The sequence below is a fragment of the Coptis chinensis genome, chromosome 4 (assembly GCF_015680905.1).
Source record: "Coptis chinensis isolate HL-2020 chromosome 4, ASM1568090v1, whole genome shotgun sequence".
Classification (NCBI taxonomy): Eukaryota; Viridiplantae; Streptophyta; class Magnoliopsida; order Ranunculales; family Ranunculaceae; genus Coptis; species Coptis chinensis.
Window position 1 is genome coordinate 54,241,784 of NC_141459.1, and position 15,476 is coordinate 54,257,259.

A 15,476-nucleotide genomic window follows, 5' to 3' on the forward strand; every position below is an offset into this window, starting at 1 on the left:
ACAGATCTCGATCAATAAGAAAGCTGGAGGTAGCTTGCCACCCAGATCCATACAAGATTACTTCAGATCTCCATGAAGGTATCTACAAAGAAGCTTCCCCGTCATCTAGTAGCATAAGGTTACTCTCACGTACAAAGATGAGGCTAATTTATTGTAAGAGACAGATCGATCAACATTGTGCAAAGACTGGGCGAAATCTTGGTGAGCAATTTCAGGACGATGAATAGTTTGGGTATCGTTGTTAGTCAAATGATCGAATGCTCAATATAATAAAGGTTAACATGTTATCTGAAGTAAAGGTAATTAGACAGGGTTAACCGCATCTATCATTCATCCAAAGTAAAGACCAAATCTTCTGTAAGGATACATTTAAGCCAGTTAAATTTTAGCTTTCTTCTTCCCCTTAGAACTATATGAACATTAGGATCAAATAATGCCATCACAACACGTCCACTTTTACGGGAGATTTCCTATCTGGTACTATAAACAGTACTGGACTATAAAAAGGTAAAATTTCCAAATTCGATGGCAACAGATTTACGTTACAGCATAACAGATCAATCAATACAATTATATATATTGGAGACAACATCTTTTTTAAAAGATGCAATGGTCAGCTTCAGATCATCAGTCGATTACTACATAGGTTACAACAGATGCAAAGTAGATACAACAAATTAATAGGGAGAAAACGAAAACCTTAACCAATTTATTTCTTCTTCCCAGCCTTCCCTTCCTTTCTTCTTACAATCTCATCAGCATATTTAACACCCTTACCTTTATATGGCTCTGGAGGTCTCCACTTCCTAACTGAGGCGGCAAACTCACCAATGGAACATTTGTCATATCCACTTACAGTAATTCTGGTGTTTTCTTCTACTTTCACTTGCAGGCCATCAGGAATTGGCATCCTAACAGGGTGAGAAAACCCAAGATTTAACACCAAGTCCCTGTTTTCCAACATCGCACGATACCCCACCCCAACTAATTGTAGTTTTTTCTCAAAACCTTTAGAGACACCGACTACCATGTTGTCTGTCAGAGTCCTGTAACAAACCAAAATGAAGAAAGAAATAAGAATCAACAAGCATCATATTATAATGTTAAACACAAAACATTGTGTCAAAGATGACTGCAGTACTTATTTAAGACTCAAGACATTCAGCCAAAGGCAGTTCTGAATTAAAAGCTAGCTTTGAAACAGGTTGTGGCCACTACACTATGATCACATATACTCCATGTGATCCCATGCCAAATTTGAATGTGAAATCCCAACTCGTACATAACTTTCAACTAGCTGACACAGACACCCAGAACAAGGCCAGTTGTAGTCGATCAGCGTTCTAAAATTGGCCTGGGTGGCCGTTGCCTGGGAGACTCCCCTAGGCCTTTAATTGTTTAGGAGTTAGGACGGCTAGGAGGATGAGAAAACCAAATATAATCGCTAGTCCCTAAATCACTTCATCATTCATTTTTCAGACCCACAACACTTCAGAGATAAATAACACTGATTGGGGAATTTTGAGAAGAGAAGAGCAGAGCCCATTTCCTACTTACTTGGGGAATGGTTTGAGCATCATCCATGCAGATAAATGTCCTAGAGCCTAGGAGAAGGTGCTCGAAATTTTGAACAAAGAATTTTTTTAACCCAGTTGACTAGTTCATATATGTGTTTGCATTTGGATTATGAGAAATGTTTGTTGCGAAATTTTGTGCATTATTAAGAAGTAAAGTTTGACTTATTCTTTTCCTGTATGTATCAAACTATTTAGAAAAAATGACTGCCTACCAGTTAGACTGCCTAGGTGCTAGGGGCCCTCTGGCCACCCGCCTTCCGCCTAGTGCATTTAAGGACACCAAGTCTGTGGCTGTGTTGCGCGGGTACTTCAAAATGGAAGGCACGTGTCGGACACCCGATATTTTAACTGAAAATGCAGTGTCTCTGGAGCGTCCCTGGCTTGTCTCAGCCGTACCCGTACGACACAGGTCTGTGAGTATATATATATAATATAATATAATTCAGTAGTAGAGAAAGTGCACACTCTGGAAAAGAAGTACATTGTCCACAATCCACACAAATTCTCCTGTTACAACACTTGCATGTGCACAAGAGGAATGCAAAGCAAAATGGAATGAACAAGTGCACAAATCTAATAGCAATAACAACCCAGAAGAACCCTTTGGTGTCAGCCCTGGTTAAAAGATAACAATACACTTACACAAATACAGTTACCGGTTTTCCCATGAAAGTTATTCAGACATTCACCACAATCACAAAAGTGGAAGATTAACATACAGTTACACAAATTTTCAGCTATATCAGAATTGCTGCAACGGGTTACCATTTCATGGCAGAATCTGAAATACTTATTAGAAGAGTGCAACAGCTCTTGTTTCCATCAAGTGAAAAACTCTTGCAAGTTTTTCCACATAAAAACTTGTAAATAGCTAAGGAGGTGGAAACAAATGAGATATTTTTAACCAAACTATAACTTCCAGGTTTCCTAATGAACCCAACGGATTATTCACTGCTTAAACATGCTATGGTAACATTACCAAGTCATTTTTATTTATTTTTCTCTAAAATGCAAGAATTTTATGTTCTGGATAACTGTTAGAAGTTCAAAATCAGTTTAGAATATCTAATTAGTTATACATAATATGATATGCATATATTATATATAATACATGTCCGGTCAATTATTAGATTTTAAACAACTCATAATTTTACCTACACCTGCTATACAAGGACGGAAGATATTATAAGTTACCCTAGCACGCTTAAAAGACATGATAAACTCTAAGGTATTGTTATCATCACGTTTTGAATACAGAAGGGCATAATACTGCAAGAATGAGCTTAACTTTCTCAGCAATGAGAGTTCTTGCTTACCAAACATCCACAACTTTATCATCATCAAAAATCAAAATCCAACACTCTAAATCAGTGAATTTCCCCCAACCATTATCATTGCTAGTTCTTCCAGATTGTTCTGAAGGTGCTAATATGTTCCAGATCCTAGCGCAATTGATGAACCACTGATAACAACTTCCTCATCCTACCTTCCAGAATTTGCACTCGATCAAAACAGATAATATGAGGTAAATGGAATCATTTCCTTTAAAAATTCCAAGTAGTGCTGGTTCACCCAAGAACAACTATCCATTGGGTTTGTCCTCCAGCTATGTCGCATGGTTTGTGTCAGGACGGTGTCCTACTATGCATGTTCTCGTCAAGGGTCATTGTTATCTTCTTTGCCACAAGGAAAACTATGCCAAAAAGACCTAGTCATAAGTCATAATGCATATTAACCGTTAACACGCATGCTCATTGCTTATATGGGCCTCTTACCAGACAACATGTCAGGTAGTCACTCAACTCTTCTACAGATCCTTGCAAGTCTACAATATTCATTTTCTGAGGAACAATAAGCTCATGTTTTGGCAAAAAGGAAAAATACATAAAATTGTTTACTAGGCCTAAAAACCAGGATATTCCAGATAGAGCAGAGATACCTCTCTCCCTCCTTCCTCACTGTATCCCATGAGCAGCAGCTATCAATACTATTAATTTACACTTATATAACTTTGCAGTAGAGAAAACAATATCATTCGATCGTAAGTCATGCATTGCTTAGTTGTCTGTTCATTCTAGTATGATATTCTCTTTTGGAAGAAGAAGATGAATATAACTTGTTCATTATATTTATAGATAAAGGAAAGAACCAGTTTTCACAAACTTTAGTTCTTCGGGGATCCAACACGATATACTTATTGCAAAGCAATATGTACACGGCACAGAATAAACATCTTTCATTTCAGCACATTTGCTCGAAAATATCTTGTTTTGAAATGTCATCAAATAAGTTTAGGAGAAACACTAAACTCATTAAACTATTGATATACCGATTGAATCAACTAAACCAAAACCTATTACTCGTTTTCAATAAGTACTTAATATCCTTTTTCTTCTTTTGGTCTTCTTGTCGGGATACAAGACTTGAGAATATAGGCTGAACCAATCAAGGCTCAAACTAAAAGGTGGAATTTTGCCTACGTGGGTGAACATTCAAGAATATTTCAAATTTCTTGTTCTTATAGCTCAGTTGTTGCACTAAAATGCAATAACAAAAAAAGGGAGAGCTCTAGATAACATATTTGTGGGATATTTTAGCCTATTTTCTCAAAGCGAGGGGGAGTTGCTTCAATTCCCTCTGGTGAACAGTCAAGGCCATCAAAAACCAAGGTGCTCGTCTGGGCTTGCCCAGCCTTGCTCCCTCACCTAGCCGCCTCTCTCCTCAGGCAATGATTTCCAAAGTTTGTATGACAACTCAACCAATCTCCAAATATTTCTTTAATTTGTTAAAAAATTAGTGTTCCATGACAGAGGCAAAATTTTGCATATATATATATATATCGAGCAGGTTCTGTTTACCATACTTTTTATACCATAGTTTATACCATGCCCCATAACTTCACCTACAACGCGAATTATAACTTAGTTTTTTGTGGATGTGTTCAACTAACCATGAAGATCACCTCTATAAAATTTCAACTCATTTTATAATATTTAACTATGTCAAAAGATGATTGCAAAATCGAATAATCTAAGTTGTTAAAAAAAATTCAAAGTTGACAATGATTTTTAACTAGAATAGAGATTTTCAAATGAGATGAATTTTTGTGTAGATACTATCTATGATTAGTAGATTATATCCACAAATTATTAGCCTTTAACTCATTTTGTAGGAAGGTGTGGTATAAACTATGGTATAAAAAATGTGGTAAACGGAAATCTCTATATATATAAAATATATATATATATATATATATATATATATATATATATATATATATATATTATTTATTTTTTCTAACAGTAGAAATTGCTGAAATTTGACATTTCGAATTACGCATAAGGAAAGTGTAATGGACACAAAAACAATAATAAATATAATAACAACAACAAACCAGAAATAGTTAGAGAACAATAACAATCCACTGGTCAAACTTTTCCTCCATGATTGCATAATTGGATGTTGCTTTCTTCTAGAAACAAAAACATTCCCTTGAAATATTTATTTGATCAACCTTCTCTGGAAAAGGTGGGAATTGTGCACTGTAACTAGCACAATATAATTGATACCGTACACTAATTTTTTTATGATGAATGTTGGATGTGAACTGTTAAGCAACGTACCAAGCTGGCTGTTCAAGGTGTTGGCATGGTAGGCCTTTACAAAGCCAATCAACGTACCGGGCCGGGTATTGGATTTGCTTAAAGGTTGGAGTCATGGTCCTTTCTTTTCTTTTGGAAATCGCATGTGGAGCTTATTACCTTTTGCGATCATGTGGGGCATTTGGCTAGAGCGAAACCATCGTCACTTTGATGGCATCTCTATTTCGTGTAAGACAATTCTCTCGATAAAAGCTTTGTTATTTCGATGGTCTAAAGTCTTCAAAGAGTTTAGAGGATGCTTCTTTGAGTATTTTGTTGCTAGATGGGCCCGTCTTATGTTTTTAGACATGGGGTGACGGTGCATGTCAGGGGTTTTTTGTTTTTTTCTTCTTATGTTTTGTTTCATCGCTTGTAAATATTTATTTTTCGGTTGTTCTCTTGTAATGTAGGCCTTTTCAGCCTACTTTTCTTTTATTAATAGAATATCACTTTTACCAAGCAAAAAAAAAAAAAAAAAAAAAACTTACCATTTAAGTGTTAATGCATTTTTTGACATGTACCACGTGATGAGCTCAAAGGCATTATAGTCTGTAGGTAATGGAATTAGAACGATTGGTTATGTTAGTTCATATGAGGAATATTCGATCCTATCTAAATCTAAAGTGGGTGAAGTCGGGTGCTCCACTTATACGACTATAATGCATATGGTTGTCAAATGAAGAGGTGATGACTGATGATATCTCAATCACTTAATGTAGTTGGCTTTAAGACCATACATTGGTGTAGTCAAATATCTGACACTAGAGTGATCAGACTGACTATACAGTGAGTTATCATATTGAACGTACATTGGAAACTCATTGTTAACGACAATGTGCAAAATTCGCTTTACCAAATATTCCTTTGACTTGAGAAATTGTGACAAATCAATTTTTTTGAATCTTATGCTTTTAGACATTATACAATGATGTCATATACGACTTTATCCTAGAAGTTTTAAGTGACAAATGTATAGACAATTGATATCACGTATTTTGAATCTTGCATTAGCTTTAATGGTGGCTACTAAAGGGTGATTTTTAGGCCATAGGGGTATTTTCGTAACTGTCCTTTAAGTTATGGAAAAACATAAAAAAATCACAAGATTTTAGGGTTTTTGAGGCCGTAAACCCTTGCACTCCAACTAGGGTTAGTGAAGAAGAAGACGATTCATCTGATGAGGATGAGATAGAGATTAGAGAGGGAGGTGAGGTTGAAATTTGGGCAAGGATCTGTGGAACAATTCAAAAGATATCTTCTTGGAAAGGCAACTAGAGCTGTCCAAAACGCAACAAACCCTAGCCTCCAAATCGTTACTGTTCATGGATGCTCAAAACAGATCGCCCATGAAGGAAACTCTACATTAGAGTTAGATACTTCTCTTCCTATCCGCATCAAACAAGATCAAGAAGGTATTCTGGAAGTGGTTTCGGGTCTACAAAAGGAAGGTAATCAAGAAGGTATTCTTCATAGCGCATCTATGGATTTGGATACTAGAAAGGATGGAAATCAGGTAGATTATATTCAGAATAAACTCATGGATGTCTTTGGAGTGGGCAACAATGAAGATACACCCAAGGGGTTTACAAACAACAAAACTGAAGAAGAACTGATCCAAGAGGCAAAGGATTTGCTGGCGTCTGTTGGCTACAACCTTGAAGCTACACAAGTTCAAGTTCAAGATGAAAGTTTTACTACTCATGGAGACTCAAAACAGATTCTACGCTGTTCTGAAGGTTATGAGAAGAAGAATTTAGAGGCAGCAGTGGCAGACGGGAAAGTTTCATCCTTTGCAAAGATGCCAGCAGCCATGAAGACCACTGAAGAAGGCATGGAAGATTCAGGAAGCCATGATACGCTTATCAAACTACAACAAGATGTAGAGAAATACTACACAAGAGCTAGGGCACCGGAAGTGGAAGGTATCTCTTCCTCAAGAAATTCCGGAATAATAGGATCATTCAAAGAAACGCTAGCAGAAGGAAAAAGTCCCAACAGTAGGAAGGATGATGATCCTGAAACCAAGAAATCATCGGAAACGAGAAGAACATGGGATGAGATGATTGGTAAGAAGTCAGTTGGTGACGAGGAACTCACATATATTCCCCCTGCCACTGTTAACGGTAAGGCCGTAGTTCATGTCAACAGTTCCCAATTCTCAGAACTTAACAAAAAATTTCAGAACCTTATTGTAGGCTCTTTTGTTGGGAAAAGGCTTAACTTTAACTATGTAAAAGATATAGTAAGCCGTACATGGAAAACTAAGAATTTTGTTATGAAACCTTATGGAGAAACCATGTTCACGTTCAAGTTTCAGAATGAGGATGAGAGGAAGGCAGTCCTAGATACTGGATCATTTCACATAGCTAGTCAGCTGTTTGTAGTGAGACCGTGGAAGCTGTTTGTGGAAGCAGAAACCCGAGAACTTAAAACCATTCCAATCTGGGTTGTTGTTAAAGGGTTGCCAATGGAAATGTGGAATAAGTAAGGTTTCAGCCAAGTAGGGAGTGCTATCGGAGTACCAATGTTCAGTGATCGGTTAACAGAGAATATGTCAAGAACAGCCTATGCAAGAATGTGTGTAGAGATTGACACAAAGTGCCCGTACCCAGAACATATACCAGTAATCTTGGACCAAAGGAGAGTGTACAAAGTCTCCTTTGAATATAACTGGAAGCCTCCGAGGTGTGTATGCTGTGAAGTGTTTGGTCACACTGACCAAAGTTGTCTAAAGAAGGGTAAGGTGGAGAGTGACAGTGAGAACAAAGTCTGGATACAGAAAACCACAAATAAAAGCACTGATATAGATGTCAAGCAAAAAGAAGTACAGCAGAGTAAGGGGAAGGTAACGGCAAATGAGATTTATGAAGTTCACAATATTGAGGTGGACTGTGCGCGAAAGGATACTGGAATGGCTATGAAGGAGGGGCGCACGCCCTTACATCAAGGCTTAATTATAGGCACGCGCCCACTCGAAGCCACTGAAGAAGAAGATAACAAAGCTGCAGAGATGAGTAATCCTCCGACTGACGAACCAGTTCAAGAGAAAGGCTATGATGGAGGTACGGGTAAAGACAGTGAAGGATGGCAGTCACCTACACAGAGACACATGGTGAGAGCGAGACCTGAACACAAGATTTCGAATGTGGAAGGCGCGCAAAAGAACAATCAGGAATGCACAAGTCGGGTACTAGAAGCAACAAAAGAAAAATCGAAAGACAACGACACTATGAACATGACAGCACGAGAGGGTGAACTGGTGCAGAAAGACAAACAAGGGGAAGACTTTGAATATACAAAGTTGCATTCTAAAGGGCAACGGAGGAATAGTGTAGGAACTAAGCATAAACCAGGGAGATCCACAGATATTCAACCTTACACTAGAGCAGAAACTACTAGGAAAGGTACTACACAAGAAGGGGCTCGGTTTGGACCTTTATTATCTCTCAATCTTTCGTAATGATAAGGTTAGGGTGCTGGGATATTAGAGGACTTAATAAAGAAGTTCAGCACTATGAAGGTACAAAGTTAATTAGGAAGAATGAGATTAGTAGAATTGGCTTGGTGGAAACAAAGGTGAAGATAGAGCATAACTATGGCTATAATAAGAATGGAAGAATTGTGTGCTGCTGGAACTCAAAGAACTGCAGAATGACCTTCGTTCAGAATGATGATGCTAAGGAGGGAGTGAGAGGCATAAGGCAGCAAGTTCAGTGGCACAACTCAGTGTGGTTTCAAAATAGAATTTCCCGCCATTCCTGCTGGATGGCGATGAATGATGGTCATCAAACTGAAGAAACTACAAGAATGGAAGTTAGGAGTAAATGATCGATGTGTGTTCTGTGGGAATGAAACGAGAACACCATTTTCATGCACGCAATGTTCCGAAGGCAGAATGGAGTACGCGTCAGCAGAGAATAGAGCTCTGGGTCTTTTGTGGCAAGACAAGATACACTGGATGGGCACTGATACAATGGGCAAAGGGAGTACACAAGATGGCCCACGACTGGTATGGAATGGATCCATGTACTGGGCAATGAATATCACAATGGCTCAAAGGCCCGAAGCAAAACAGTTCAGAGAACTTGGAAATTAGAGGATCAGTTTAAGCAGAAGGAAATAAAGGTCAGTAAGTGGGAAAAGAGAGAAATGGGGGTTCAAAATCTAAACACTAATGGGACGTTACAAGGATCAGTGGGGGGATGGGCTGCAGCACTACGCAATGACGCAGGTAAGGTTATAGCAGCCAACAATGGCTCGTCAGTTGAACTGCGAGCAGTGGCACATGGTATGGGCATGGCATTGAGACATGGCAACAAGGAAATTATAGTACAAACTGATTCCTTGACAGTAGATGCACTCAACACAAAGAAGAGCAAGCATTCTTGGCAAGCAGAGAAGATAATAAGGAGTATTAAGCACAGGAAGGAAGCATTTCAGTCTTTTAATATTATTCATGTGTATAGGGAAACTTTTAAACTAGCCAAGGCTTTAGCTAGTAATATCCCTACTGCTAGTTATATAGAGTTAATCCCGAGCTCATTTTCTGAAGATGTAAAGAAAATCATTTATGATGTTGCTAGGGGTAAACTATATGCGAGAATGTAACAAGAATTTTATTTATTAATAAAAAGGGGTAGGGGATCTCTCTAAAAACCTCGCTTACCGACCAAAAAAAAAATATCACGTATTCCAACAAAGAATCCACCAACTTATAGAGTTGAACATTAGCCACACGATAATCAGCCACGAGACATTACCACAGATCCAACGTTTACACTGTAATGTTGATCCTTGATCCATATCTGGTCTACATATCAGTTGTAATGCTGATCCATATCTAGTTTATATATCGAGGTTTTAAGTTTTAATCCCCGTTACTAATATGTTACTAATAGGTATGTAAGCTTTGGCCCGTTTCAATTAAATGTTGGGGTTCGGTCCATTGACCATGAGCAAAACGCATGATTGTAAGTTTACTTCCACTTCAAGGTTTCCCTTTTCTAAAAATTCATAGTACCCTTGCCTGTGCTACTCACATGACCCTCTTAAATTTATTTAAAAAATAAAACAAAGCAATGGACACGTGTTATCATCAAGGAAGTCCATATAACAACAATCCAAAATGTAAGATTTAATCTACATAAATAACATGACGTGGTTGTAAGTGGTATGTTTATTTTTGGCCTAAACCAACACATGTTTATTATTTAGTTTAAATATTATTCTTTGGATTGTTGTTATATGGACCTTCTTGATTATGAGATGTGTCTATTGTTTTCTTTTTCTTTTGTTTTGTTTTAATAATAAACTCAAGTGAGTCATGTGGGTTGCACATGCAAAGAAAATATAGCCTTTTGTAAAAAATTAATCTTGAACCGGAGGTCAACTGATGGTTAATGCCTAACAATCAAGGGACTAAACCCTAATATTTTATTTAGAAAGGGCCAAAAGCCTAAATATGTATTAGTAACTGTTAGCAAAACCTAAAAACCTCTAAATTTGCTAGATGGTAATGGAGATTAGAGAAAGAGTGATAACTTATGAGTAAAGATAGACGGTTGGATACTTAAAGTTCCTCAAAGTCAGTTTAGAGAGGTTCAAACATTATTTGCATTGAAGATTTGCAGTTTTTCACCAATAAGAAGGTATGGAGATTCTTTTATTTTCTTTTGAACGAATTAGTTACATATGGATGACCTTACATAAAGTATGGTTTTATTTTTTGTCAAAATAACATTAATTTACATATAAAATATGATTTTATTTTGTCAAAACAAATTAATCTAGAAATTTTGCTACAAAATCATAATTTGTGCAAGATCAAACATATCTCATTTTTTATAAAAATAAATGAAATAATAGATTTTTCATCTCTTGTTGGTGCGAATCCGCAGTGCAAAGAAGGCTTAACCGAATCCACAAGACTTTGAATATTTAGCCTTCTATCTTTACTCACAAACTATTCCTCTTTTAATGTTTCCAATCGCCACACAATTTGAATTTAGGAAAGAATGATTGTCTCCCATTAACCTATAGCATACATATAGAGTAGATATGAACCAACATTAGAGTCTAGAATGTGGATCAAATAGGACATCAATCCTTATCAACAAAGACTCCTATTCTTGTCAAACAAGAATTAGACTCCTAATCTAATTGGAATTTTATATATGTCTCTTTAAATACAAAAATGCCCTTTAACAAGTCTAATTTTATATAATTGGTCTTATACTATATGGGGCAATATGGCTATTTAAATTATAACAAATAGGAAAAATTCTCAAGCAGGTACCAATAATGCCACATTGTTCCCAACCCGGTACAACTCTCCAATTTTGACATATTCAACGGAAATTATACACTTTTGGCCCTTTATGTGAAAGCAAAACACTCACTCTTCTTACACATTCTCTCACCAAGTACACTCTCTCATCCTTACACTCTTGCTTTTGTCTCGTTGATTTAATTGTAACATGTTGGCTTTTTTAAAAATCCCACGACTTATCTAGAGTTAAGTAGGAAATGATGTGAACCTTCAAATCCTCAATATTTAACCCTTTAGTAAGATCATGAAATTAATAATGACATCGTCAATAGATAATTATGACATCATCAAGACTGTCACTTTGTTCATATTAGATTTCTAAGGGACATCTCTTGAAGGGCTAGAGAGAGAGTAATGATTAGGGTTCTAGATTATCTTATACTAAACTCGAGGTAAGTCGTGGGATTTTAAAAAAGACATGTCACAATCAAAGAGACAAAACAGAGTGTAAGGATAAGAGAGAGTGTACTTGGAGAGGGAGTGTGTAAGAAGAGAGAAAGTGCTTTGTTTTCACATGGAGGAGCAAAAAAGCACAATTTGCGTTGAACTAGTCAAAATTAGAGCTAGTCTTGTTTGGGAACAAAATGGCATTAGTGAATCCTATTTGAGAAATTACCCTAATAAAATAAATAGACAAAAGTCCAAATAAGGACTTCTACTACTAGGGGTGTCAATGGGCTGGCTAAAGTTGAAGTGAATCCGATCTGATAACATATAACATGGGACTTAAAACTTAAGTTTTAGAGTCCATTAAAGATACCAAGTCCCTACTAGTTTCATGGGCTAATTCTAATTCTGGCCAGACCCCAGACCATACCAATAATGACCTGACCCAAAAGAAATATGAAAAATGGTATTCATTTTGGTTTATTTTTACTGAAACGGTTATAACTAATTTGTGAATAAACTCCTAACACAAGATTGGTTGTGGTATGGTGGTCTACTTCAAAGTTTCAACAAATGCAATATAGGCTCGATTCTCACTAGTGTTATTATTTTCTAGAGAATTAAATTAAACTTCCTTAACATCAACCGGTCTTCGGCAAGGCCAGGACAGTCTTAAGGCCAAAGGGACCTAGGCCCGGCTACCCTAAGGCCATAACGTATTTGGGATAGGGTTGGGCCTACCTCACCAACAATTGGGTTGGGCCTGGACAGTGGACACACATAAGTTTAGTGCTAAGTTACATTGACACGGACACATGTGTCCATATCCAACACGGATACGGAGTCTCTGACACGGCGAAATATCAAAAACTAAGGTATATCACACACAATACGCGTCCGCGTGTGTCCGATACGGACACGTGGATACGCATCCGACACAGATTATTTTTGAAATATGGTGTGTCCATGTAACATAGGTTTAGTGCGATAGGAGCCCTATTTATTACATCACTTCAAAGAGTCGAATACTCAAGCGATTGAGATGTCATCACCTTATCATATGACAGCCATTTACATCACAATCATATAAATGAAGCGCACAACTTCGACCTAATTGTTACCATCATAGGTAATAGATATGGTCTAATCTCCTGCATAAGACTCTTCACATACTCAATCATTCTAATTCCATTACCTATAGTACCTTTGAGTTCATCTCATGATAATAATTTTAAAGACATGCATTAATTATAAAATGCATGTCCTAACTAAAACTCAAAATGTAATTAAGAATTATGTTAATTGGCTTTGTAAAGGCAAACTGTCTCTTCTCAACACAAGCACCTAGTACCAATTTGTGCTTTGATGTATTCCATCACTTTGGTAGATGCCCAAGTGTTAAGGGGTCACCAAATTACCAAAAATAAGTTATCATAATAGAACACTAGTCTTCAATCTCTTCACATTTTGGAGAGCACGTTTCCAAGTATGGAACTAAGGTTTTCAGAGTATGAACCAACATGGTTGACATAACTCACCCAAAAATTGAAACCTAAGTTCAAGGGAGGTCCATAAAAAACTAAAAACATCCATGCTGAGATATAAAGTTGTAGCAACTTATGATATAACGTAAGATTGAAAGCTGGAACAATCCCTATCACAATTAATACACTTTCTTTTAGCAATAAATAATCGTGAAATGGTGTAGTAGTGTATACCTGAAAAGCCCATGCATCTGGTTCGCTCTTCTAGTATCCATTGCCTTACTGACCTTTATCTGCCCAGACTCAAGCCTCTCAAGCTTCACTTCACGGGGGTAAGACCTCGAGAGCTCTCCCAGTGGACCCTTAACATTCAAAGATTGGCCTTCTAGTGTAAGTGTAACGGTGGTTGGAACTTCAATTGGATGTTTCCCTATTCTTGATTCTTTGCACTCCACAATCTTCCTTGAAAAGCCAACATGTGTTATGGGAACAGAAGCCACACGTATCCGGTTCCTCTTACCCAAAAAATCAGATCTCAAATTGCTAACATGTTAAAAACAGAAAAGAAAAATGGACACCCATCAGAACATTATTCTTAAATACCAATTCATATACAGAAAAAACAGTGACACAAAAACAAACAAAGAAAAGAGAAAAATAGGGAGTATTAGAGATATCTATTCATATTCTTCTCCATATACACATCTTTCACTACACCATTCTCACTATACATACATCCTATAAAAAGAATTAACTAAGAGTTCTCATGCTCAGCCTATATGTTTATATTAGTTAGAAACAATGTCAAATGGCTAATAAACGGTAGCCCCAGTTCCAGTTTTACATAGTAAAACCAATATTAGAACCTAACTGTTCAGCCACAACAATACTATTTAGAACACAATGGCATGTGCCAAATTGCAATTGTCATTGTTCCATCAACATCCGAAAAAACAAAACAATAGCTTTCTTTAGTTTAATTGGCATATGCAATGTATAATGTAATGCTTTATATTACATGGTTGGGTCACTTGTATAAACTGCAAATTCATTTGAGCTTCAGAACAAATAGTCTACTTCTCAAACAAACTCAATTACCAATACACATTTATAAAACTACAAAAAAAAAAAAAAAAAAAAAAACTAATCTTTTAAAGCAAATAAAAAAAGCTTGTAGAACCGAATAAGAGATTCTCAGTTTCTACACCAAAAAAAAAAGAAAAAAAAGTGAACCCAAAGACAAGAATAGAAACATTACAGAAAATGTGAGTAGAAGACTAACCAAGAAGAAGTGAGCGAGGAAGCCATGGCTGTTCTCAAAGCCACACTTGTGTTAACCACTTCCATTTTTCTGTTCGTTTGGCCTATTTTATCCACAAAGCATGCACTTTCTTGAAAGACTGAATTACCCTTTGCTGACGTTTATTTGGGCTTTTGGCTTAAGCCCACGTTCAACGTTCACTTTTTTTAAATTTATTAATGGTGTGTTTGTTTAGTGGCAAATCTCTAGCGGAAAGTTTGTTTGCAAAAAATTTGGTCAACATTTGCTAGTTTTGCGATTGTTTGTTTACACGACAAATAATATTCCAACTTTTTGGATTTGTTTTTTTCAAACTCAATAAAATATTAAAATAAAAAATAAAACCAAAAAAAAAAAAAAAATACAAAATAAATAAAAGTAGAGACAACTCCACGTTAATACTACCCATACTATGTATTAACAAACAACCCTAAAATAAAATTAAAGTGCAGTAGACCACAACAACCATTGTTACCAACATAACACATATAATATCACATTGATCATATAATATAACATAACGAGTGGATAAGTGGAATGGTCAATGGATATTCTCATGATCTTGCTCACACAAAGTTAAAGGAGTTAGATATAGATAGTCTCCTAGAGATTTTGGCCAAGTGCCTATTTCAATTAAAGTAAAAGATGTGATATATCGAAAAAATAAATAATAAACATATTAGAAAATATCACATTAATAGAAAAGATTATCCAATTAATAAAAATAAATATAGATTGTATGTAATTAATCTACCTAGG

At 36.4% G+C, this 15,476-nt stretch overlaps 1 protein-coding gene across 1 annotated transcript; it reads right to left on the bottom strand.

Moving 5' to 3' along the window:
* Positions 1-542: 542 nt before the first annotated feature.
* On the bottom strand, positions 543-14,830 carry EMB2394 (Ribosomal protein L6 family). Its single transcript, XM_086557129.1, has 3 exons — positions 14,700-14,830; positions 13,652-13,960; positions 543-1,046 (listed from the first exon to the last, which is right to left on the bottom strand). Exons 1-3 carry the CDS (start codon positions 14,762-14,764, stop codon positions 710-712), a joined length of 711 nt encoding a protein of 236 aa, XP_086413255.1. The 5' UTR covers positions 14,765-14,830; the 3' UTR covers positions 543-709.
* Positions 14,831-15,476: the final 646 nt, after the last annotated feature.

Bases quoted from the DNA above. Each gene is read 5' to 3' on its own strand.
- EMB2394 (XM_086557129.1), bottom strand. From the start codon at position 14,764: ATGGAAGTGGTTAACACAAGTGTGGCTTTGAGAACAGCCATGGCTTCC. The intron at 13,961-14,699 runs GTTAGTCTTCTA...TTAACATGTTAG, and splicing joins TCCTCGCTCACTTCTTCTTG to CAATTTGAGATCTGATTTTT. The intron at 1,047-13,651 runs GTATACACTACT...GGTTTGTTACAG, and splicing joins CAGATGCATGGGCTTTTCAG to GACTCTGACAGACAACATGG.